General features: G+C 37.1%; 1 protein-coding gene across 14 annotated transcripts in view; it reads left to right on the forward strand.

Moving 5' to 3' along the window:
- il12ba (interleukin 12Ba) overlaps positions 1-26,590 on the forward strand; it is a 160,590-nt gene that overhangs the window by 92,280 nt on the left and 41,720 nt on the right. For 8 of the 14 annotated variants that reach the window (XM_087280388.1, XM_087280386.1, XM_087280387.1 and 5 more), the window contains one exon: positions 10,364-10,626. In XM_087280388.1, coding sequence (XP_087136514.1) covers positions 10,561-10,626 — 66 coding nt within the window. In that variant the 5' untranslated portion in view covers positions 10,364-10,560. Of the gene's footprint in view, positions 1-10,363; positions 10,627-11,125; positions 11,277-11,758; positions 11,960-16,096; positions 16,256-26,590 lie in introns of those variants that run through there. The other 6 variants (XM_087280389.1, XM_087280395.1, XM_087280397.1 and 3 more) reach the window with 3 other exon arrangements.

A 26,590-nucleotide genomic window follows, 5' to 3' on the forward strand; every position in this document is an offset into this window, starting at 1 on the left:
GTGTCAGAGTTGAAAAATCAAACCAATTGCTATATACATTCATAGTCAATTACAGTCATAATATGTAATACAATAAATAAGATTCAAATCAAATTAAACAAAATCCCTTTTGCGAAAGAACATATTTTTCCAAAGTAGCATGCGATTTACCACCTATTTAAATGTAACTCATATTTTGTACTTTAAATACATAACCAAGTTAAGTATACATACAGGACTACGACTTATGCTTTTACATTCGCATGACAGTTTATGGTATACACAGTACACACAATGCAGGTATTGACAGTACATATAGGAAATTACGGTACGTGAGCAGTTTGACATGAGCATTGTTTTCAGACCCACAGGTCTGGGATTAGGGTTCATGTTCTGTATGTGATGTTGACATATGTATTGTTCATTGTATAAACACGCAGTGTCCCTTCCAGATCATATAGTACAAGTTTGCACATGTCCTGAATGGAAAAGTAATTATATACAACCCCAAATCAGAAAATGTTGGGACTGTATGGAAAACACAAATAAAAAAGAAAGTATTGATTTCCAAATTTACTTTTACTTTGATTGCAGACAACATGAACAGTATTTTATATGTTTTGTGTGGTCAACTTCATTTAATTAGTTAATATACATCCTTTTCTGTCAATGAGATCTGCAATACTGTCCAATATAAGTTGGGACAGGAGCAATTAAGGGCTAGTAATCAGGTAAATTGATAAAAAAAATATGTGATTTGAAACAGGTGATGTCAACAGGTGATTGTACTTCTGAGTTGGTACAAAAGTATTCAAGACAGGTCTAGTTCTTTAGGAGGGGCAGAGGATTGCCACTTTGCCAGCAAATACTTGATAAAATTATTTAAATGTTTTAAACAATGTTGCTTAAAAAATAATAGGAACACATTTGGATATTTTACCTTCAACAGTGCATAACCTAATTAAATGATTCAAGGAATCTGGACAAATTTCAGTGCGTAAACGACAATGGCACAAGCTGAACTACCGTGATCTCCAGTCCCTCAGGTGGTACTGCATTAAGAATCATCATACTTCTATAAGCGATATCACCACATGGGCTCTGGCCGTACTCACACTAGGTACAGTTGCCTCGAACCGGGCCAAAGCACGCTTGTCCCCCCTCCCGTCTCCCCTGACGGCCCGCACTCACACCACAAAGGGGCCTCGGCACGCTTACGTCATCGCTGCTGCGCTGTTCAGTGAGAAGCGCTCTCACTCAGCAGCACAGTGGAGATTTCTCTAGTTTTATGGTTTCAGTCGTTTGATATGCAGTGACATGCAGTCAAATATTTCACCAAACAGTAGTTAGGGATGCGGTGACACGCAGTCAGATATTTCGCCGAACAGATCTGCCACTTTTGGCGCTCATAAACAATCATAAAGCTCTCGTGCTGCAGGAATGAGGAGGTCTGCTGAAGCCGCGCAGCTGTTGTGCTGTGAGGAGTTTTCGTCTTTAATAAACTACGGCAGTTTGCGTTCACTGAACAGTAAGAATGATTAATAAATCCATATGAAACAGCCCCTTAAAAGTCACGTTTTGCTTTCAGTTTCGGCCTTTGACACGTTTTGCACTCACACACAAGCGTACCACGCCAAAGCCCAAGTGAACCGCGCTCAGGCACACCTCTTCCAACCGGGCCATGGCCGACCAAGTGAACCGTGCTTGAGCCCGATTCAGCGCACTCACACTTCTCAAACGATCCGGGAAACGGGCCTGGGCACGGTACGGATGGCATAGTGTGAGTAGGCCCTCAGAACTACTTTGGCAAACCATTGTCAAGGACCACAATACGTTGTTGCATCCACAAATGCCAGTTAAAATGGTAATGTGCAAAAAATGAAGCCCTATGTTAACCATGTCCCGAAGCGCCGTCGATTTCTCTGTGTACAGAGGCATCTGGGATGGACCATCATACAGTGGAACTGTGCACTGTGGTCATATGAATCAGTATTTCAGGTATTGTTTTGGAAGAAACGGATGCTGTGTGCTCCTGACCAAAGAAAAAAAGAATCATCCAAACTCACCAACAAGTCCAAAAGCCAGTGTCTGTCATGGTATGGGGTTGTGTCAGTGCCCCTGGCAAAGGGAACATGCACATCTGTGATGGCACCATTAATGCTAAAAAGTACATGGAGATTTTGTGGGGGTGGTGGTTTAGGATGATTCTTAGGGCCTATACATTTAGGGGTGCCCCAGAGACATTATCAAGTGCCCGCGCCACCCAATACCCCCCCTCCCTCATCACTTTTATCTGCGATTCCCCCTCTGGTCTTCACTTCTTATCACTTTCATCTAGTCATAGGGCCCGTGGTGGCCAGTGGCGCTCTGCTGCCAATAAATGATAAACTGTTTTCTGCTTGAACAGTAGCTGCTCTGTTTAACAACTCAAGCAACACACTTGCATGCAGCTTCAATTGCGATAAGCAAAACAAGCAAATGGACAGCAACACTGCATAATGAAGATAAATGTTTAACAGCAATTATAAATTCACTGCCTGGCCATAGTTCAGTCATGATCTGAAGGTCACATAGTGGTGTTTTTGAATGTACTGAACTAATTGCTGCCACTCACTTCTATTTTGTATTAAAGGATTAGAGACCTTTTAGGCTTGTTTTTTTGTGTGAACATTTCAATTCTGTCTTTAAACGGATTAGTTAAATTTCAGTATTCTGACTCCTCCCCACAATTCATAGAAGGAAAAAGTCAGAGTTGTGAGTTGTGCATTCTGAAAATGCAAGATGCATGCTTACAATTCCCAGAAGCGAAAGAAAAAAGCATGTTGTGGGTTTATATCTTGCATTTCTGGCATCAAAATTGCTTGCCACAAATTATCTTATTTGTTGAATCATTATTGGTTGAGTCATTTGTGGCACATCAAAAGTTTTTCATCTCAGTTCTGAGACTTTTGTTTCCACAATTCAGAGAAGCAGGAAACCAGAATTGTGAAATTTGAGTTCTGAAATGCAAGATATAAACAAACTATCAAACATAAACCCAGAAATAGGGACAAGGAGTCAGATTTATAAGATAGTATTATATTTTTCAATTTGGAGCTTTTATTATATGCAAAATCTTACAATTTTCCTCTGAATTCTATCAGTGCACAACTCTAAAATCATCATTCTTTTTTTTTTTTTTTTAATTACACAATGACCATAGCAAAATATCTTTGGCCCAGCTCTGGCCCACACAATCAGCTTTTGCTTGGCCCACATGCCACAGTGAATTACGGTACATGACCTGACCAAGTCTGGCTTCCAGACAAGAACCAAACATGGACCATATCTGGGCCAAGTCTCAGCCAAGTTGTTAACCCAGAACTAAGCCTGAACTGGGCCAGATATGCTGGTGTGTCATGACTGCAATACAATTGAAAAACCCATGAATTATTGCACTTTAGGCAGGCCCGGACTGGCTAAACGGGAGGAACGGTGGTCTGGTGCATTTTTTGGCTGCAAGGCTGCCCTAGCTGCTTGCATTCTCCACAGTCACACCTTTTTCATGAATTTATTAATTTGACCAAAGCCTCACAGTTTTTTTTTTCATTATTTTTCCGCAGCTCCGCTCTTTTTATTTATTTTCTCGCAGCCCTGTGAGTAAAATGCAGCATGCAGGTTAGTGATTATGTAACTATCATTCGACCCCAAACAGCGGCACCTTAGTGAAAATAAGAATTTGAATAATAATAAGATTAATGAATATTACACCTGCTCAATGAAAATCAGATGATTAACTACATAAATATTGATCTTAATTAAGATTATTTGTTATTCCAAATGTATTGGCATTATAGTGTCATTGTGGTCCAGTGGTCAGCATTTTGTGTTACGACACCGCCAACCTGAGTTTAAACCTCACCTGTGTAATTTTTTATTTTTTATTTTATTTTTAGTGTTAAGACATATAATATTGTTTGGGTTACTTATATTAGTGTACATATTTAATTTTTATTTTTTGAGTGACCAGTGTTACAAAGAACTGGATATATAAAAAGAATTTTGCACAGAATATATTTTCAGATATTGCAGGAAAGGACATTGTAATGTTTCAAATAATAGTGTTGGAGATTTAGCTACCCTTTAATGTTCTCATATTTATGAAAAACATGTGAAGTTCTAAAGCAGCTGTGTCCCTAGACGCGATAGTGTCATTAGAAACTGAATTGGAAATGATGTTATTGTAATTTAGTCAGTAGTGAATTGAGGTGGGCCGGTCTAAGGCTTGAAACTCCCGGGCTAAAAAGGAGTCCCACTCCAGCCCTGACTTTAGTTGTGCTATGGGCGTGCTTTTTCTCTAAGCGACCTGATTGGTAGAACATTTTTCTTTATTTGAAAATAATAAAAATGTATTTTAAATGTGGGTCAAGAAAAAAATTACATGGCCCACATATCAATTATTAACTTGGGCCAAATACTACATTTAACATCTGGCCCAAGTATTGTGTGCTGTCTTAAAGATGACCAAACCAGGACCATGTTTGGCCCACGTGCTGTATGCCAGTGCCAGAAAAATGCCTGCTGTGCCAGATTTATACCAAAACTGGGCCAGAATTCTTTGCTACCTGGGTCTAAACTGACATTAATTCCTCTCTCTCACAGTATTTATTTTCATAGACTTCCAATATTAACTCACTCTTGTTTTAGTGTTTACTCTTGTTCATGTGTTTCCTTACATCAACACGTTTGAGTGAATGTGACAGTCAGTTTCTGCGCCCCATGAGATCCTCCCATACATAACATCACTGAAGTGCATTTGCTGCATTCCAGGGCCTCTTCCACTGAGATCCGGTGTGTGTGTTTGTTTGTTCAGGGGAATGCAAAGCGGTTAGATACTCTTTTTGCCTCCGGGAGTAGTTTACCTTGTTAATCAGGTCGATGTGGCTCCAGACACTAAAATAGACATCACAACATCTACGAAGCAAACATTTGATGGGCGGACATTAGAAAATTGCCTGATATGCTAATGTTATATTAGTCACAAACATCATATTCGTCATGCCAGGAGACATATTATAATAACGTCAGTGTGCTAACGCCCAAGTTCTCTTTTAATGTACCATTAAATAGCTCAAATGATACTTATAAGAACACTGAAGCATTATTTTTAATTTTGTTGGAACAGATTTTTAGTTTCATATGATGCATCAGATGCCCTGTAGTGGATATATTCATACCATTCAAAATAAGGGCAATAAAGTTAGTCTTCAAAGAAATGTAAGACGTTTTATTTGGGAAGCAGGCATTAAACGAATCAAAGTTACAGTAAAGACTTTGAAAATGATACAAAGCATTTCTGTTTCAAACAAATGTTGTTCTTTTGAACATTTATGCCTTTAGATGTTGCCTCTAATGACTACTTGTGCTAAGATTTCCCTCATATGTCCTCACCCTCTACGTTTGCAGGAACAACAAACAGTATGACGAACATGTGCTATTGAATGAACAAACACTTGCTTTCAAACAAATGACAAGGATGTAGATGGCAACAATGATTTGTAGCATATTATAGCCAGTGGCATAGCGCAAAATGCGGGGGCCCTCCTGCACGGATTATTGACGGGGCCCCTGGTGAAATCAGTGGGGGGGGTCTGATTTGGTCTTTTGTGACAGTTTTGAGTACACATTGTACTTTAAACGGTGACACTATGAAAGCATTTTTTTTTACGTTCTTTACCCTAAGGTTGACGTTAATAAGCTAGAAACAGTTTACACCTGTGTTTAGAATCCTCCATTTGTGACCTTAAAAAGAACCAAGGACTAAGAGTACAGATATAATAAACAAATGAATTTTCCCAGGATAAGTTTGTCTGACCACAGACGCAATTACAATGGTCTCATGTGTATGACAGACTCATGACAAGTTATGTTGTCGTTGTGATGTCAAGTTGCTATGACAAAGACAGATCGTGACGTATTTGTTTATGTCAAGTTGGCATAACAAAGACATATCAATGTCATCTTTGCATATAAAATGACATAACTGATCAAATAACACTTGATGACAGTTGTCAAAAGCGTGCATAAACTCCTTCCTATTCAAGACGTGTCATGATTATAAAGGTGTCAGTCTCAGGAACAACCATTCAAGAAAAGTAAAAACATTAACATTGAGTATTAATTTTAATGTTCACATTTAGAGTTTGTTAATATTGTTTGGCTCATCTAAAAAATATATATATACAAATTGCAGATTTTCACTGAGCAAGGCCTGATGGTGTATTCTGTTTCAAGAACTATCCAACTCTTCCCCTACGCCTTCACGCTAAAGAGAATTGGGACACCCTTAACCCTTCACATTAATGTGCAAAATGATGGGTAAGGGGAAGAGCTAAGGGGTAGAATTAGGATTGGGCTCAATTATCAGTTTATTTATACATTATCTACAGTAAATGGCAAAAGTGGGCTAGTGTGGATCTAAAATTCTCAGACCAAAAAGTGTCCCAACACAAGCTCGTTTTAACTGCATTTATCACTATCTATAAATGCACATTAGTTCAGAAGGCATTTCTTAACATATTTGGTGTATACGCTAATTACTTTTATTATAAATGGATGCACTTTTTTGGAGATTCAAAAACTCCATGCACTGCCATTACAAAGTTTTGAAGAGGATATACTTGCGGTGGTAGCCAGATTGGAAAATGCAGCCGTTACCCACGGCACATAAATGGTTACATGACACAAAAAATAATGTGATTTTTAACTATATTTTAATTTTTAATGATACTCTTATACACTGTTTCTTTTCAATAAGTTAAAGTTTTTAAAAAGGCTGTTGAAATAAAACTATCCCTCAAGTTCAGGTTATTGCTTTATTGGCATGACATTTAGTACAGTATTGCCAAAGCATTTATAATGCACACATATGTATGAAATATGTAATATATTATTAATATTATTAAATTAATAACATATACAGCAAACAAGAAATATATTACAGGAGAAATGAAAAAAATGTATATTTTTAAAATAATTAATAATTATAATAAAAACTGTAGATTTTTTAAATAAGGCAAATGAGTTGATTGACCATTTTGTACATATATTTTGCAGTTCATTTTGCAGTTTACATGTCATTTCGCCATTTCCGAGTTTACAAGTTAAGTTTTTTTTATTCGTTTAGATTAATGAATTTACTTTTTCTTTCAGCCTGTCGGCTGTGAAGCCAAGCAGAATGTAGTTCTTATTAAAATTGTTATGCAAAAATGCATGAACTATAGAAAGCGAAAGCTAAAGTCGACTCCTGGACATTTTAGAAGATTTAGAACAGGGGTCTCAAACTCAATTTACCTGGGGGCCGCAGGAGGCAAAGTCTGGGTGAGGCTGGGCCGCATAAGGGATTTCACAAAAAAAAAGTCCTCAAATGTCATTATTAACAGTTTTAATTATTTCTTCTGAACATGAAGTGTCCTGAACATTAATAGAACATTGAGTGAAGATTATGAACAGTTCTTCTGAACATGGCATCTTTTGCCTACTCCTTGCTGCCAGAGACTTGACAGCGCTTCTTCTCACAAATCTGAACCACATTTGGCTTTAGAGCGGAAGCAGTTGAGACCCTCAGTATGGCTTGAAGATGATCATCATTAAGTCTAGACCTGCACTTTGACTTATTGAAGTTCAAGGTGGAGAATAACTTCTCACACAAATATGTGCTTCCAAAAAGGCCAAGTCCTAGGGAAAAAAGTGGGGGAACTCACTCAAAACTTCCATTCCCTCACCTAAAAAAAAGGCGTATATATGTATAAATAAAACACCCCCACCCCACTCCAGTCACATCAGTCTGTACCAGTCTGTATTTACCTATAATATATATAAGACAGGGCTCGAAATTAACTTTTTTACATGGTAGCACCGGTGCTCCAAACTTCAAATATTTAGGAGCACCAAAATAAATTTAGGAGCACCAGAAAAAATTTAGGAGCACCCACCAAAAATGATTGAGCACCGCTACAAATTGCTTTTTAAGGGATTTATTGTATTTTAAAACAACATCAATAGGACTGACAAAAACCAAAAACAACTATCTACCTAATGCTGCGAAGACATTGATATTTGTGTGCAATAATTCCAAAATGAATGTCTAATAATTAGGCTATAGAATATTAATGATGATGAAAATGACAATAATAGTAAAAATGAATTACATTTCTCATTATGATACTGCCTTGAATGTGCATGAATGTAGGTTATCTGCTATAAAAAGTCTGTTACTTTATGAAAAATAATAGTATAGTTTGCATCAAACAAAAATGAAGCATTGCAGTAAGAAATATTTATTTTGTACTGCTGTATTTATATGCATGTCAATTTAATAAATAATATTTCTGCTACAAAACAAACAAAAGATTATAATAAATCATTCAATTCAATGATGAAAGCTGCAAAGCAGTTATCAGTAAAAAAAAAATAAATAAAAATAATATACACCTCAAAAAAGAATAGACAAAAGAAAGAAAGTAAAGTCTCACTTCTATCACTCTTTAAAAGATTTGGTTTCAGTTTGTGTCAATTTAAAGGTTCAGTCTGAGATGATCTTCATTTTTTTGAGTCAGCCGACCCAATTTATGAGCAGGCAGCGCAAGATTCTTGCGGTGGGTGACCACCGGCGCAATACCGCTGTTTGTTATGAGCTGCAGTTTCAGTGTAAACTTAGTAAAGGCGAGCTTCTTTGGCGATGACACGTACAGTATTAGATTTGACTTTTAGCGGACATTTGCGCTGAACACGCAGTGAATGCAACGCATGGAGATTCGGGCGCCTTCTCCATGAAGCGCGTACTCGATTGATCTCAGCTGGTGGATCATTATTCACCACGTGACGTATCATGATCGCTCTCATCTGCGCCTCAACTTTAGGTGGGGTTTGCAAACCTGTGTGCTTTAAGTTTTTACTCTTCAGCCGTTTGCATTTCCCGTGGTCATAAAAGCTCCTTCCCTGTCATCTGACAGCGGAATACCTTGAGTGATTGACAGTTAATATGAATCAATATAGCGGCAGGGAAGAGCGATTCAGCACGTTTTTAGAAAAAATCAAAACAGATCGCACTACAACCATTATCAGTAGTCGCACTAATAGATTAATTTTCGGCCACATATGCGATCAAAATGGTCGCAATTTCGAGCCCTGTAAGATGCAGGCTGTAGCTAAGTGGCAGGCAGGGGCGGGAACAGCTTACCTTGGTTCTTCCCGCCCGTCACAGCGTCTAACAAAGGGGCGGGGTGCGTGGTGACATCACCGGCATCCCCGCTCCTTTGTTTACACGGCGGGCGGGGAATGCCAGTGACCGCTATGTACGGATAGAATCAGCGGTGAGCGCTCTTTCTCCCCGCTCCGCTGATTCTGTCAGCGTACAGCGGTCGGCGCGGGCCACAAAATATTGCACTGAGGGCCGCAAATGGCCCGCGGGCCGCGAGTTTGAGACCCCTGATTTAGAAACATCAGCCGCAAAAATGCACATCTCTGTGGGTTTATGCAGAGCATGTGAGACTGTCTGAGGAAGTGTTGTTCACAGTTCTCATGCACACACAATGAGCAGTACAAACTGTGTAACGCAAGAAAAGATTTTCCACCATTTAATCGAATGCGTATGTTTGGTTATTTTTGGCGGATACGAAAAAAGTGTGAAAGCATAATAATATTGGTAAAAAAAAAAAACACATCAAATATACTTGGGCGGCTGTTAATATACCTGGGTGGCCCGCCCAGGTAAAATCTATGTATGGAAAGCACTGCAGATATTTAAAGAATAAAGCATATTTGTTGTGTTGTCCAGGGAAAGGAGCTCGGAAAGACACCCCAACTCATGATAGTCCCCTTATCAGAAAAGAGAGAGACGTTGGGGTTCGAGTTAGGTGTCTAGCCCGGCCCCAGAATGCTCCCCCCTGGGTAGATAGTGTTGGGGTGGTGGAGGGATGAAGTCGTGAGATAATGCAGATAGGACGAGTTTGGTATTTACGGGGGGTTTGGTCTAATGCTGATAATAGAATGATTGTCAATGATGTGCTAGAATTGTTGAAAAATTTGCGCATGCTTCTGTCGAAATTTGTTTTCAAAACATCACTATAAACTAAACTCTGGTTGCTTGCAATTTAAATAGAAAAGGCATATATTTATATACACCTTGGATGACTTTAGGGTCAATGAATGCCATAATTCTCATTTTAAATGAATTAAATGATGATAAAAATGTCCGTCCTGCTAACAAACTTCTAATGAGCTCATTAATCTGAGCTTTTTTGTCACCTCTAGTGATCAATATCTCACTCTTGTAACTAGTAAATAAATGAGCCTTTTGTTTGTCTTGCGCAGTAAAAGCCATATGGCCTGTTTTTTCCCTCAGAATCCAATCTGACAAAACACACAGTGCCTCGAGAGACAGAGAGAGAGAGAAAGAGAGTGCTGGACGCAGCTTCTCTACTTCAAGCAGATGGAAATAACCTTTTCCCAGCAGCATAGCAGATATCATCATCAGCAGAAGAAACCAGGCATTCGGCACAAGTGCTCGGTTACCTCTGTGGCTGGCCATTATCTACAGGAATGCTGTCTGTTATCTCAACAGCACCCTATCAAAGCGCACCATTACACAAGCACAGCATGAGCAAGGTAAGAATCCCTCGCTAATGTCATTTGTGCAAACCTATGAGAAGCCCAATGAATGAAAACACATCCCGCTCCATAACTATTAGTACAATGTGAACAATACAGCCCAATCCTCCTTTTTAACAAAGGAGAGCTGATGAAATGGAGAGCTTGTTAGATGAAGCAGAGCTCCTATATGGAGTGGATTGATTGAGAAATCTGCTGGCTAAATACAGGCTCTGCAATGTTCAGAATGGCGGTCAATGTTGGTTATTTCAACTTTTTGATTTTATCCCCACTTATCCTCCTGTCAAGGTTGAATAGATGTATGGATGTTGTGATTCTAGGCAATTATGCCTACTTAGGTTTGCACAATAAATAGAAACAACATAGGCTCATTCTAACTTAACCCTATATACATTTCTGGATATCGCCAATTATGTAGCCAGAAGTACATATGGCTGCATTTCGGCTTTAACGTTAATGCTATTGGGTGGTATGACGCTGTTCATTTTTGCTGTAGTAGCTGACCTCTTACTTCCATATGGACGGCTTTTCCGTTGTTAGCAGTTTGTCCAGTTGCTCGCCATGTACATTGGCGGACTTAAGACAACGAAAAGAGTTGACTGGGATGACGGGGTTCAAGTCTGGTGAAGAACAGTTCCAGAAAGCAGGTAAACCAAAAACAAAAGCCAAAAAAATAAAAAAAACAAGTAAATAACAGGGTGGGAATGTGGTAAAACCTGAAAACATGGTGAAAAACAAGGGGCTTTTCATTTTTTGAATTGCTTTTGAAAACATTGTCAGTTGGGTTTAGGGAAGTGGGTGCGCGGCTTAGTCAGTGCTTTTGAAAATGCTATTGGTTGAGTTTAGGGAAGGAGGAGGGTGGGTCAATCGATCACTTAGTCAGTCAGTCAGTAGTGATGGGTTATTTTGAACGAATCTTTTGTACAACTCGAGAATGATTTGTCTCCTCAGGGAGTGATTCTTTTATTTGTGCACATGCACATGTGTGCAGGTAGAGTAGAAGATTGGTTCTTTTTTCAAGTCTTCTATCGGGTTTGAGACATTCGTTCATCACGTGAAAGGCTGATGCCAATGATATGCAGTCAGAGCCGGAAAAAGATTTGATTCATTCATTCTCTTAAGTCTTCAGTTTCAGTTGTTCGTTCATCATGTGGAAGATCATTAGCATTTAGAGCGGAAAAAGAAACCGGAGCAGCCGGAGGAAACCCACATCAACACAAGGAGAACATACAAACTCCACGAAGAAATGCCAACTGACCTAGCCAGGGGTCGAACCAGCTTGCTGTTAGGCGATTGTGCTACCCACTGCGCCACCATGAAGCCTTACTTGGTAAACAATAAATTATTATTTTCTCTGTATTATCGCATTCTAGTTATGATTTGTTTGTTGTGTGATCAACGTTTGGGCTGGTTGTAGATGAGTTTGGAAGCGACTCATAACATTTTAATAATATTTTAGCAAATGAACGTAAGGAACAAAATGACTCGCACGAAAGGAACGAAATGACTCGAAAAAGATTTGTTCATTTCAATGAACAAGACTCAAAGGTCCGAGTCAGTAAAAGGATCCAAACTTCCTATTACTATCAGTCAGTCAGTTGACAGTGACCTCTGGTGGATTTACACAAGAAGAGCAGGCGCGAATGACACTCATGAGAGACATTTGAGATCTGAAAAAAATTTACACAGTGGCCTCTGGTGGATTTGCGAATATAAAAACTGCAAAAAAACGTACCTGCTGGGATGTATTTGGAGCTGGGATGTATTTTGGGATGTATTTATATTAATATAAAAATGTTTTGATGGGTGCGTTTTCAGAATGAGCCTGGGTTGAATAGAAATGAAATTAGCAAAAAACTTTGATTGTCATGGTTGTTGTGTGATCAGTGGTAAATCACCTCCAGAGGGCACTCTCTTATGAAACTCCAAATACTAATAAAGAAGAAACCCAAGAAAATAGGGCTGGGCGATTTGGCCTAAAATCATAATCTTGATTAGTTTTGATTTTGATTAATGAACGATTATTTTTATTTATTTATTTATTTATTTATTTATTTATTTATTTATTTATTTATTTGCCCTCATAGTTTACTGACAGGTTTTGTACAGTAAACATCTCACATATTACAAGTAAGAGATTTTTGAATGAAAGGTGAATTACTGATTTTAAAGCCGTTAAAGGAAACACACACTATTTACTATACAGTATATGATTATTTACTTCAAAGATTACCTATTTTTCCTATAAAAAGTGAAAATAAATAACTTGCACTTATAAAGCTAAATTAAATATAATTATTATTATGTTTTTCATATTAAAAGCATATTAAGCATTAAAATAAGCAGTAGTATCTCTTCTGAATAAAATAACTCTTGTATATCCTGTTAATAATATATATATATTATGTAATGGAGAATATGCTGTCTCAAGGCTTTTCTGGCGCAGCTTCCAAATGTCCTTTTGGATTTTTTTCAATGAATCGCCCAGCCCTCTCAGGAAATCCCATAGCAGTAGCTGAATAAATTGAACATTTAACTGCTTTTATTGATTCAATGTGACTAATACTGACTATTCTACTTAACTGCTGAACTTATTTATTATACTGATTCATTTAAACATTAGACTAATTTTTAGACTTTGACTGATTTTTAGACTAAAGTTTTGAGATGAGTTTGGAGAAAAAAAACACGTTATTAAATGTGGTATTTAGCTGTAGTTCACAGAGAAGCTATGCAAACAGCTTTCATGCGCTCAGAATGATTATCTTCTTGCAATATGAAATCGTCTGCCATTATTCAGTAAACTCTGAATATGTGGTAAATGCTTCTCCATCTGAAAGCAGGTGCTGGAGATTTAATATTAAATGCGAGATTTAAAGTTTAAAGGTTTAAATGCGCATGAAAATTGGCTTTAATTAATTGCCCTGCCCTAAGTTGGATTCTTGACATGGTTAACAGATTGGTGAGAGTGAGTTTGAAGGGGACAGATGGATGACTAATGCTGAGTGATTGGAAATGAACTGGGTGGATTGAATCTTGAACTTGATAGAGACACAGACGTGTGCTGCAAAAAAGAAAACAAACTGTACCAACTGTTGAAATATTGGCAAGACAACTAAGATAAACTTTTTTTTTTTGGTCAAAGCTATAAAATATTAAACAGGCATAACATATTTTTAAATACCCTTGATAGAAGCTGAATCGTGAGCGTTCAGAAAATTTGATAGGGTCATCCAGGATTTTGGTGTTTCTTCATCTTTGGACATGTTCATGTCCCAGGGGTTCATCTTTGTTCAAAGCAACAGATTTCACCATTTTTCTTTTTGTTGTATGAAGGTCACGGTGGAATATTTTTTCCTTTATCATTTATCTTTGCTGATTTATCTTTGGTAAAAAGCTTTCATGTTATACATTTGATGTATTTCATTTCTTGACATTCAGTCTTTCAGTCTTAAATCATGTAAATCTGTTATACAAATATATATATATATATATATATATATATATATTTATAACATTTCAATAAAGATCTTTTCAAAGAGTGAAATAAACAGTCAATTAACATATTTATTTTTTTATATAAGGGTCACAATACAATTTTTTTCTAAATATACATAAAAAGGTATAAATATTTTAGGTAGAAAAAACAGGTAGAAAAAAGGTAGAAAAAACATTTATTTCTATACATTTTTTTTTCTTTTTGAAAAATTTTATTTTATGTGTCATGTTAAAGACATATATTTCTTTTTAAATATATATATATATATATATATATATATATATATATATATATATATATATATATATATATATATATATATATGTTTCAAGGCACCAGTGAACAATATAAAGCAATATAATATAATATAATATAATATAATATAATATAATATAATATAATATAATACATTTCAAAATATTTATTAAACATAATTTACTTTTTTTTACATAAATTTTTTACAACATTCTATAATTTTCAGCAATAATTTTACAAAGTTTGGTGCAATATGACCAAGGGTGGATTTAGTGATTTGGGGGCCCTAAGCAGTTCCAGCCATGGGCCCAACAGTCCAAAATGCACCCTTTGTACTTTTATATATTTTTAAATAATTTATTTTGCTGTTTTTCCCCTCTCCTTTTCCATGTTATATCCTAATGAAATCTCTACAATTTAAATAATTCATTTTCTTAAAATTTATAAAAATTTTTGTATATTAATTTTGATTTTGGTGGTTCATTCTGCTATGGCGACCCCCGATTAGTTAATGGACTAAGCCAAAAAGTAAATGAATGAATGAATAAATTTTTATACATCTTTCAACAAAAACAAAATGAATAAATCGAAAATAATAAAAGTTTTTAAAACTAAGTCTTAACCTGACTCGACTGCTGGACTGCTCCATGACTGGGGTGTAAGACAAATTTGCGTAGATGTTATAATTACATTAAAATTTAATTTGCTAGATCTTCACTATACAAAATAGGATATAAAACAATGTTATGTGTATAATTTATACTTCTAGGTATTTATTGGTCCAAACTTCCTGGACCCTAAGCGGCTGCTTACTTCACTTAATGGTTTAATCCACCCTTATATTTGACCTTCCAAAAATCTATTTTTAATTCATAGAAAGTTCTTGAAAAAAAAACTAAAGTTCAGAAATCTATGGCATTTTGACACTGTTTATTATTTATTTTGGTCAATTTAATAGGTCCCTAATGAGTACATTCATTTATTCATTCATTTTATTTTCAGCTTAGTCCCTCTATTAATCAGGGGTCGCCACAGCAGAATGAACCGCTAACTTATCCAGCATATGCTATTACGCAACAGATGCCCTTCCAGCCACAACCCAGCACCAGGATACACACATACACTCTTACATTTACACACATACACTATATGGCCAATTTAACTTATTCAGTTCACCTATAGCGCATGTCTTTGGACTGTGGGGGAAACCGGAGCACTCAGAGGAATCACGCACGAACATGGGGAGAACATGCAAACTCCACACAGAAAGGCCAACTGACCCAGCCAGAGCTCAAACCAACTACTTTGTTGCTGTGAGGTGATTGTGCTACCCACTCTGCCACTGTGACACCTCTTAATAAGTCCAAAACACTTAAATAAAAGTAATTATTTATTTATTTATTAAATTTAGAGTTGAAAAGTGGTTTAATTAGAGTTTATTTCATTATTCTGGGTCCCAAACTACCCACAGCTAAAGAACAGACACACATTATGCATGTAATTATATAAAAACAGTCTGAATCATTCCAGTTTGATTTTATGACAGTCAACTTCTGCAGTCACATGATGATTTATCTAAAGTCTGGCAATGCATTCCAACATGGGCACAAAGATGTGCTTCAGTCAAACACTTATTTATTTGGCTCAAACAGTGACACAGAGCCACAAGACCAGAGCTTTCTTATCATGCAGCCATGCTTTCATTCTGTCTAGGCCAACGATTAATGTCACGCAACACCGTCTCGTGCTGACTTGCTGTGGTCGCTGCTGAAAGAACATTGTGACATGCCAGCAACTTTCAGAAAGAGGAACGGAAATTGACACAAACAGAAAGTCTGACAGTTGCAAAACAGTCTGGGACACGTTTAGCATGTAAGTAAAAGTTACCAAGGCTTTCAGCTGGAAGACAGCAGGCTTATTTTTTATGTTTTGTTTTTTTTTAAGTACTGATGCCTGGTGTGTTCGTCATGCTGAGTTGTTTGAAGTTGAGCCTATAATCACACATTCTGGCATACAAAGAAAACCAAATTTGCTCCTCACCCCTGTGGAGGGATTTTTAAAGAACATGGCACCTGTTTGTTTATATTGGTTTATTTGCGTGTGAGTGTTTATGAGCAGAGAGTACTTTGGTTATCCTTGTTCCTGATTCTACCCTGTTAACGGAAGCAGAACTCAAGGTAGTTTCATGCCAACTAAGTGTACTCTTTTTCCATCTATGAAGCCTGTATTCAAAGCATCATTCTGATAGCCAAAACAGTTGGAGTGTGTAACTAAATACACAACATGTTATTATATTGCAACTACAAACACAGAAACCGAAAATTTGTTCCTCTTACGCACATTTACTTGAACAGGTCTTACCAGTCAGCTAAAATCGCAGAGTCACATTTCGTTTTTTTCTTGTGTCCTTCTTTGTGTCTTGTCCTTTATAGGCAGCAGTGGTCCTGACTCAAATCAATTGTGGAAAAAAAAAAAAAAAAACATCTTTAAAACATCTTTTCCACCAGCTGTCACAGTTTTGAGATTGTCCAATTTCAGCTGCTTTCTGAGGTAGCTGAAAGCACATTTGCTCGGATTGTTTCAACATAGGCACATTCTGAAAACGTAGCCCTATATACATTTCTGGAGATCATGAATTATGTAGCCAGAGCTACGTATGGCTGCATTTCATCTTTAAAACGAACGATACGTTGCGGTATGATGGCATTCCTTTTCGGGCTTACCAGCTGACCGCTTACCTCCGTATGGACGGCTTTTCCGCTGTTACCAGTTTGTACAGTAGCTCGCCATGCACGTCGCCAGACTTGAGACCTAGAGCGGAGTTGAGCTGGATAACAGGGTTCGAGACTGCTAAAAAAAAAAAAAAAACGGTTCCAGAAAGCAGCTGAGACAAAGGCTAAAAAATAAAATAAACAATTAAATGGCATGGTCAGATTGTGATAAAATCTGAAAACATTGTAAAAACTCTGAGGGCTTTTCTTTTTTTGGACCGCTTTTGAAAACACTGTCGGTCAATCTGAGCTTTTTAAAATGCTATTGGTTGGGTTTAGGAAAAAAGGGTGGTGGGGAATCGGTCAGTTGGTCAGTCAGTCAACAGCAGCCTCTGGTGGATTTACATGAGAACAGCAGGTTAGTGGCACTCGTGAGAGAAATTAGACATCGGAAAAAGCATACACAGCAGCCTCTGTGGATTCTCGAAAACAATAACTGCAAAAAAAAATATAAAAAAAATGTAGCTCCTGCGACCTATTTTGCTTTCTCCAGAAATGTATATAGGGGTATGTAATTAGAATGAGCCTGGGGTGGATTGCTCTCATAGTGTAATTGATCATTTGGTAAATTGCTTTGAAACAAACACAAAAAAGAGTGTACAAAAAGTCTAATGACTATGCATAAAACACCTCATAGTGTGAGGTTCTTCAGTGCCACAAACAGACACCCCAGTGAGAGTCTCTCTGCTTTCAGTGTCTTCAGGGAACCAAACCAATAAAATATCACAGCAACCTAAGTATCTAAGTAATGAGTAAAGTAGTGCATTACTTTTCAAAAATAAGTAATAATTTTTTAGTTACTTTTTTTAAAATTGTAACATGAGTTACTCTTTAGGTTAAATAGTTTGCTTTTAAAAATAATTTGCTGAATCAAAATTTGTGTAATCAGGATGAATTACACTCAATGAGAGAATAAGCTCTTCGCCGGAAAATACCCTGCAAGTTTTGAAAGAGATCAAGCCTCAGCCAGGTGTAAAAAAATAACTTAAAAATAACTTAACACATTACTTTCTATAAAACCAACCAAACACATGTTTTACTCCCGGATACTCTACCAGCCACAACCCAGCACTGGGAAACACTCATACACTCGCATTCACTTACGCATGACTGTGGCCAATTTAGTTTATTCAATTTACCTATAGCGCATGTCTTTGGTCTGTGGGGGAAACTGGAGCATCTGGAGGAAACCCACATGAACATGGAGAAAACATGCAAACTCCACACAGAAATGCAATGAATCAGCGATCTTCTTGCTGTGAGGCGACAGTGCTAAGTATTGAGCCACTGTGCCACCCTGCCTGGCATTTTCAGCTGGCTAAAAGTGTTTTTGTTGACAAATAACCTTAATCCAAAGAGAAAGAATTCAGTTTGCCATTATAAGGTTCTGATGCTATCAGATCATTCTAATAAAAATCATTTCATGTATCCCATAATACTCTAATCTTAAGATTCATCAATTAAAGTTTGAGTCACCAGATGGTTCTTTATCATCTTATTTCTTTTATCTTTAAAATAAAATGTGCTTTTCTCCATTAAAAGCACAAATGCAAAGTACAGAACAGTACAGTGGCTCCATCATGTCCACTTTCATAAATCCATAAAATCCAATCTGCCTTTGATTGAGGAAAAAGGTCAGGATTGTTAATACAGAAGGACACGCGCCATCGGCCAAAGGTCCAATTTAGCCCTTAATTCCACGTCCTTTTGTTCATTTATTTTTTAATTCATGTTAATGTATCCCAATAGTAAATACCTTCCAGCAAGCACACTCATGAATACTAATTAGCCATGTTGCATATTATGACTAATGTGCCAAATGAGAGACAGGTGTGAGAATAATACATTAAGCCACCTCTTGCTGGCAGGCATGAAGCATGAAACAAATCCACTTTAAAGGGCTTCCGAAATGCAAACCTGGCAGAAAGTATTATAATCATTCAGAATGTAAAATGAATCACATTCGTCATATTTCTGAAAAACCTTAAATACGTTGCTCCAGGACTTGTCTAAATGAGAGGCTATAAGCGATATCCTTTTTTTTCTTTGTTCCTAATTTGCTAATTCAGCTATTAAACAGCGCACTATTGTGAATAAATGTCTATCAGGTTTAATGTCAGCTTTAAAGTTGCCCTATGTAAGTTTTTGACTCATCTAAGGCATAAAAATACCTTAATATGTTTGCAGATGTTTATGAAACATGCCAAGTGAACATTCTTGTTTATCTGTTAAGCAATGCTGAAGTCAGATATTCTACTTTGAAAATGTGTTTTCCGTGCTGAAACGTTTGTCTTTGTTTTGATCCTTTTATCCCACCCACTGCCCGTTTAGCCAGTTATATTTCAGCATTCTGTGTTGCCTTGTTGGAAAACCGCATATTTCATTCATTAATTCAGAAAGGCTCTCAAAGCTTGCACTCGTGACCGAAATGCAACCTTCGGTGGACAGTAGCGGACTCCTAAATGAGAAGCAGATTCAGAGTTCCACATGAGGTTATTAATTAGCAAATAATATAAATTTTACGAGTGTAAACATTAGGTCAACAGGTTACATTGTAACCCCGTGTCATAACAACAGGATACGTGACGAGATTTGCAGTGATGTTTGCACAAGACGAAACACGACAGAAATTTAAATACAGCCATTCAGAAGCACAGAATACGCACTCACTCACGAAATGGTAAGGTTTATAATCTATTTAATACATATTAACCTTCTTTAACAATATTCAATGTAGATGCTGAATCACTGATATGTGTTGGTTTGCATAATTCTCAGTTCAAGTTAAAGTGCAATTTCAAACTGTTTATTTGATTTTTAAGATCTGAGGTGGACTACTTTACTGTATCTGCTGCTGCTTTCAGTAGGATGGCAATATATGTCATGTAAAATGGCATTCAAACTCACATTGTTAGCATTTAACACTGAATGAAGCACATGAGGTGTATCTGGGATGATCAGTTTATCCTGTTGTTCATCTGTGAGAAGTAGATGCTGTTTCTAATATATCAGTTTGAGGTTTTGGTTTAAACAAACACTCTTGTATATATGGCAAATATTCCTTCTATTGCATGCCTTGCTTTTTATATACACAGTTTAAATCAGCTTTTAGGTTCGATAGTCAGACTTACTCTATCAATCTGGCAACCTGCGCTTGCATTTGTTTTGATCCAGTAATGTAATACCAAGTTCAACCACTGGGTGTCAAACTTACATACTGCACCTTAAAAATAAAATCTCCTGTAACTTGAACTACACAGGCCCCATTTACACCTGGTTTAAAATACATAGAGGTCACCGTGGTATCAAATCCCATCCCAAAAACACATTAAAAATGCTAATCAATTTGATGTCAAAACCTTCATGTCCATTTGACATCTAGTTCAAATTATCTTTATTTCTGTAGTACTTTTTTTACAATATAGATTGTGTCAAAGAAACTAAACATAGATGAAGTTCTAATGAAAACTGCTTCAGTTCAGTTGTCACAGTTGAAGTTCAGTTGAGTTCATAGTTATGCAAATGCCACTGCTGAAAGTCAAAACGCTGAAGAGAGACTCCACTAATGTGCAGCTCTACTAGTCCCAGCCAAGCAAGACAGAGGTGACAGTGGTATTTCTTCACCAATTGATGGAAGTGATAGAAAAAATAAATAAAAAAACTAGAGAGAAATCAGGCTCAGCTGGGCACGACCATTTCTCCTCTGGCCAAATGTCTTGTGCAGAGCTGCAGTCTATGTGCCAGAGGCTTGACAATGATGGACATCCATCATGGAGAATCTGCAGGATTGAGTAGGTCACCGGCAGGTGTTCATGAGATCAATAGTGACTGGTCTATCACTGGGTCTTTGGTTCACACGCCATATATTAATTCCCTTTTACCACCAAAATAATGACACAAAAATGATTATGAAATGAAAAAGGTTTATTAATTTGAAATGTGTGATTTAATTACTAATTTACACTGGATTTTGTATCCCTAGCATCAAAAAACACATCAAAAGTCTATTACAGCTGTGGTCCTCAAACACGAGTCCATGGATCAATTGGTACCGGGCTGTACAAAAAATCCTTAATTATTTCCGTTTTATTTATTATGCGAGTCTGAACCATCTTTTATTTTGAAAAATCTTTTGTTATGAAAAATGACCGTATTCTCTAGCTTACATATCGGTCACTTGAGCGCCCAAATTTAACCCACAAGCAGCAAAATGAGAAACAGACGTCTTTGGAAAGTATCTTTGCTAAGGGTGCACGGCCCAGTGAAGGACTCACAAACTGCCAAGGAACAGACCCTTTTCACATTTCTGGGTTTCTCTGTAGCAGAAGGCGTCATAGCTGGGTAAACTTTGAATGCAATGAATGGGAGATTACAACAAACACTTTTTTACAATCTTATTTGCTCAAATTATAAAAGAAAAACCCCTTGATAATGACTGAGACTGATGACGGTGGCCAGAGGAGAAAATAACGGCAAATTTACTCTCAGCCCCATAGATGCTGCATTAGAAATGCCTCACATAAGCAGTAATTAATTTCTTTAAAATCCAAAGATGATATAATACATACAGAAATACATATAAATGTGCATATGTTTTTTTTAATAAAAATATTAATGTAATAAACTTACATTTATATTAAATCATTTAACATTAGGATGACCGTTAAACGCGTCGTAACAGGCTTGTAAAAACGGCCCATAGATTAGCAACCCATTTGTCAACATATCAGGTAAATCCACCATGTCTGTATAAGAAGATCAACTGCTGGAGATTGCCAATGATGTTGTCTCGTCTTTTCTAGAGTTCATGCAAGTTTGTTATTTAAAATGGAGGTGCGCATGGCATGAGCTCATCCGATCAGCTTCAGCTTGTATTGAATGTACACATTTCAGTAGACTAATCTCAGACAAACACAGAACACCAAAACACTGCAGTACTTTGTAATTTTCTCTATAAATGAAACTTGTATCAGAGTGACAGCAATGATTTGTCAGCTTGTCACCTGCTGAGAAAATGGTTGATGGTGATAAAAATGTTGGGGACCACTGCATTACAGGACAGTCCTGTAATCAATTCTGTTTCTGACACTAATGATAGATGTCAATTGGATGTTGTTTTCACATCAAGGTAGTTTACATGTAAAACATCACATACATCAAGGAAGCCAACTACCATCGAATCGATTTGCATTTTTGATGTTATTTGACGTGTTTTTGGATGTCGTTTGGTATGAAGGTGATGTTTGGTATCATCCTAACCAAATGGGAGGGTGGCGGTAAATAGGTCTGAAATACGGGAAACTCCCAGGAAAAACTGGAGTGTTGGCAGGTATGGGTGCCACTGCGTAGCATTTTTGCCAATTCAAGTACAAATAGACAAATTTAAACACAGGTGAAAACTGGCACAGAAAAAACGCCATTATAAACCCACCCATAGACCCTCTATACTCAGTTAAATCAAAGTATTTTTAAAGAATGACTAATGTGTCTTAATAAAATAGCAGGACTGTATGAACAGAAATATTCCTTCCTCATTTGCAGTATACTTGTTATCCAACTGACCAAAATACATGACACTACCAGATGTGAAGAGGACTAGTTTCACCTTACAACTGTACTCAAGTTGATGATGAAAGCTTGAATTGATTTGATGAAATAACCTTGTGGTGTTACCTTCCTATTGTGATTTATAAGAGCTACAGTATAAGCAAAGTAAGAGTAGTACTTTTCAGAAAACCCATAAATGCAATTTATTTGGGCAAACACACTGTTCAAAAGTGATTAGTTACTATACTTAAAAAATACAAGTAAGCCTGTTGCCTTAAGCCTGGTTTATACTTCTGTGTCAAGTGACCGGCATAACTCACGGCACAGGCAACGCACGTAGCTATGCATTTATACTTCTGCACGCTGTCTCTGTTGGTCTGCATTAACACTTCCGAAACGCTAGTTGGCAGTGAGGTGTAAATGTTCCTCGGTGTTGAGTTTCTTCGCTGCTGTTTTGCTCTTTCTGAACACTTCCTGGATGTACAAGTGACTTAAACTCGCTCTTTTTGAGGCAGGAACCGGCAGACGTGCAACAACTTTAATCATGAGGTTAACACAGAACAAAACTTTCCATCCGGAGCTCCTTCACGGGACTCCACACTTGTAAACAGTCGCTCGCGCAATTCGCGCGGCTCTCGGTCCCGCCCAGACTCGTCAGCACTACCAAGCGGACCAATCACAGAGCTTGTTGCGACGTGTAGTTACATTTTTTGAGAGGTGCACGTCAGTGAAGCCGACGGCCACGGCGAAGGGCTATGCGTCAGCATCGTAGCATACGCCGGCATTTGACGCAGAAGTATAAATCAGCCTTTAAAAGCGACATGCTGCATTTTACAAGCTAGATGACTTTGTTTTTATAATTGTGCACCTTTTTTTACTTTTTTATCTTTTAAAAATTGTGAGGGATTGGGTTTACTTCATTTTTTTAAGTAGTCAACTAATTTTTTACAGTGTATGAACAAACCCAAACATGGGTTTCATATTTATAACTTAGCTTTAACCCAACAGCTTATCCATAGCGTACATGATCATTTTAAAAATGGTATTAAAGCAAGGGTGTCCAAACTCAATCCTGGAGGGCCGGTTTCCTGCATAGTTTAGCTCCAACTTCCTTCAACACACTTCCCTGGAAGTTTCTAGTATACCTAGAAAGAGTTTGAGGGTTTGGAACTAAAATATGCAGGACAACGGCCCTCCAGGATTGAGTTTGGGCACCCTTGCCTTAATACCATTTTTAAAATGATCATGTACACTTATACAATACAGAAGTTGACCAACAAAAATGTGTTTTAAGAATGGATATCAGTGTATTATATAGTATATAGTAAGGCATTGTCGCTTGTTGTGGTCTGACCATTGAACATGACAAACCAGAGGAGATTGTGTGATATTGTGAGATTGAAAGAAATTGTTCAGTGCTAAATGCACAGATCGTGCAGCCTTGGATGCTTCACAGTGCTAACAAAGACTGATACAGCGAGAGGTGGTCTACAGAAGAACAGAGCAGCTGTGGTTGAGTTTTTCCACTTAACAGATCAGAAAAGCGTGAGTGTTTGCGGTTTTGGTTAACCTTGTTAGTGAAAAACGAAAAGCCTGACTCATACAGAACTGCTGTTTTCTTTGCCCTCACCAGAAAAGACATGAATGAAGACTTCTGAACAAAGCAAATCGTGTCTCAAATAAGCTTTAGAGTTGCATCTATGGTCTTTAAATATGAATCTTAGCTTCTGATAGAAATGTAGTTTTTTGCATCTGAATGCCTTTTACACTTAATTAAATTAAACTCTCTATCACACATTTTTACATTTCTAAGAAATAAATAATAAAAAGACTAACATATCAAGGTTCTTACTGCCAAGGGAGACAACCTCTTCGTAGTACATTTTCACTGGTTGAATTGCATTTCATTTCCTTCCACAGAGAGGTGTGTGATTATGACATTATTTTGCACCTTTCATTAGCACAGCAATAGCAGTGGCCACCTAATTTAAACTATACAGTTGGCCTAGCACTGTAGTTTATATACAGTTTAAATACAGTTTTGTCACATAAGTGAATAAGCCTTCTGTGTCTATCCTTGGTTTAACCCATTTTCTTTCTCTATGCATTTTGACAAGTGTTCAAATGTTATCTTTCATTCTGTGAAAGGTATTAAAGGGGTGGTCCAGAGTGTATTTTTAAGGCTTGGTTGTGTTTATTAGATGCAAAGCAATGTGTGCTCATGCTTCATTTGTAAAAAATCATGTTATTATTTCATATATATATTACTTATATATAAAAACGACTGTCATATTTCCTAGTTCCTCTGATAAAGCCAACACAATCTCACGGCAATTCATAACTTTTTGATTTAGTGGCTAATTCGTATGAACTTGTACAATTTATTACGATTTGCTCATCCCCCAATGACAGTTGGGTTTAGGGGTGGGGTTATGTGCCACGCCTCCTTTTTAAAATCGACTGAACTCGTACGAATGCGTATGAGTTAGCCACTAAACTGGCAAATTGTAAAATAATTATGTTTTCTCATGAGATCAGGCTGAAAAAGCCCACCCTCAAGAGGCTCTGATTGGTCAGCAAACATAATGTGCTGTGATTCGCGGATCGGGTCAATGCTACCAGGAAAAGCGTCACTCCCCTCCCTACAAGCATGCGCTTTAGTGCTGTAGAAATATACTCATTCAAAGTCTCTGTTAGCCGTATCAGTTTGTGCCTGAATCAGACAGAAAATGAAAATGGATCAGACAAAAAATTACAAATGACTAAAATAACATCTGCCAAGTGTCTTTTACATATATTCCAAATAAGCATGTGTAAGTAATATTCAACATTCACATATCTTTTGCAAGTTCGTTATTTGAGATCTAGAGCGTAGGAAAACTGGCTGCCTAGAGAAAGACACTGCAGCGCTGGTGAAGATTGTATGTTTACAGCGGTTTGACAGATAAATATGAATTTGTAGCTAAATTGTTAACAGTGCCAAACAGCATTTCCTGTTGTTTACATCCTTGTTTACGTTCTTGCTACAACATACTGTTAACCCCAGAAGCTATGCATGTAATAGATCAATTTTAACAAATAAAAAAAAAAACTTACAGGTTGTGGCTCACGATCCACAGCTTCTTGTAAAATGGTTGGAGATGCTCTTTTAAGGGATTTTTAGCCGGATCCAGCACTGAACTGAGGAACCAGGACTGAACTGAGAGATTGTGGAAGTTCTCTTTTGTCAAATGCTGGAGAGCTATATTTATTTTTTATGATATCGAAATGAAACTGTTAGCACTTCTTTCTTTGTGTCGTGACCTTTGGATACCCCAATACAGAAACAGAACAAGCCTCTATGGAAATAGCAGCGTTTGGATGGAGTTTTAGCTTGTGTTTGTGATCTCACTAACCTGAATGTGTTTTTTTGTAGCCCACAAACTTCATTCACTGTAGGCTTTGCTAAGCTAACTCTGTAAAAGCTGTCTCCCTTTGCATTGAACTTTGAGCGTATTACATTCAGAGATGTTGTTTATGTTCACACAGCTACATTACACATTAACTTAAGTGTAAAATATCTTATCGCAGTGGACCACCCCTTTAAAGGACATTTAAATATTGTGTGAGCAATAGAAAATTAATTATTTGTCAACTCTGTTACTGTAATAGTTCTAATATGATTCTGTATGATCTAATATAATAAGATTAAAATACATAAAGTTCTGGGTAACACTTTAGAATAACTATCCGTTATAACTAGTTGATAGATCACCAATAAACTGTTAGTTAATGAGTTATAAATAACTTGTCAAGTAATAAGTGTGTTAATTATTTATAACTGTGCCTCATAGATAGCCAATAGATAACTTACAAGCTGTTAGGTAACAAGTTATAAATGGCTTTTAAC

The sequence above is a fragment of the Danio rerio genome, chromosome 14 (assembly GCF_052040795.2).
Source record: "Danio rerio strain M-AB ecotype USA chromosome 14, GRCz13ab, whole genome shotgun sequence".
Taxonomy (NCBI): Eukaryota; Metazoa; Chordata; class Actinopteri; order Cypriniformes; family Danionidae; genus Danio; species Danio rerio.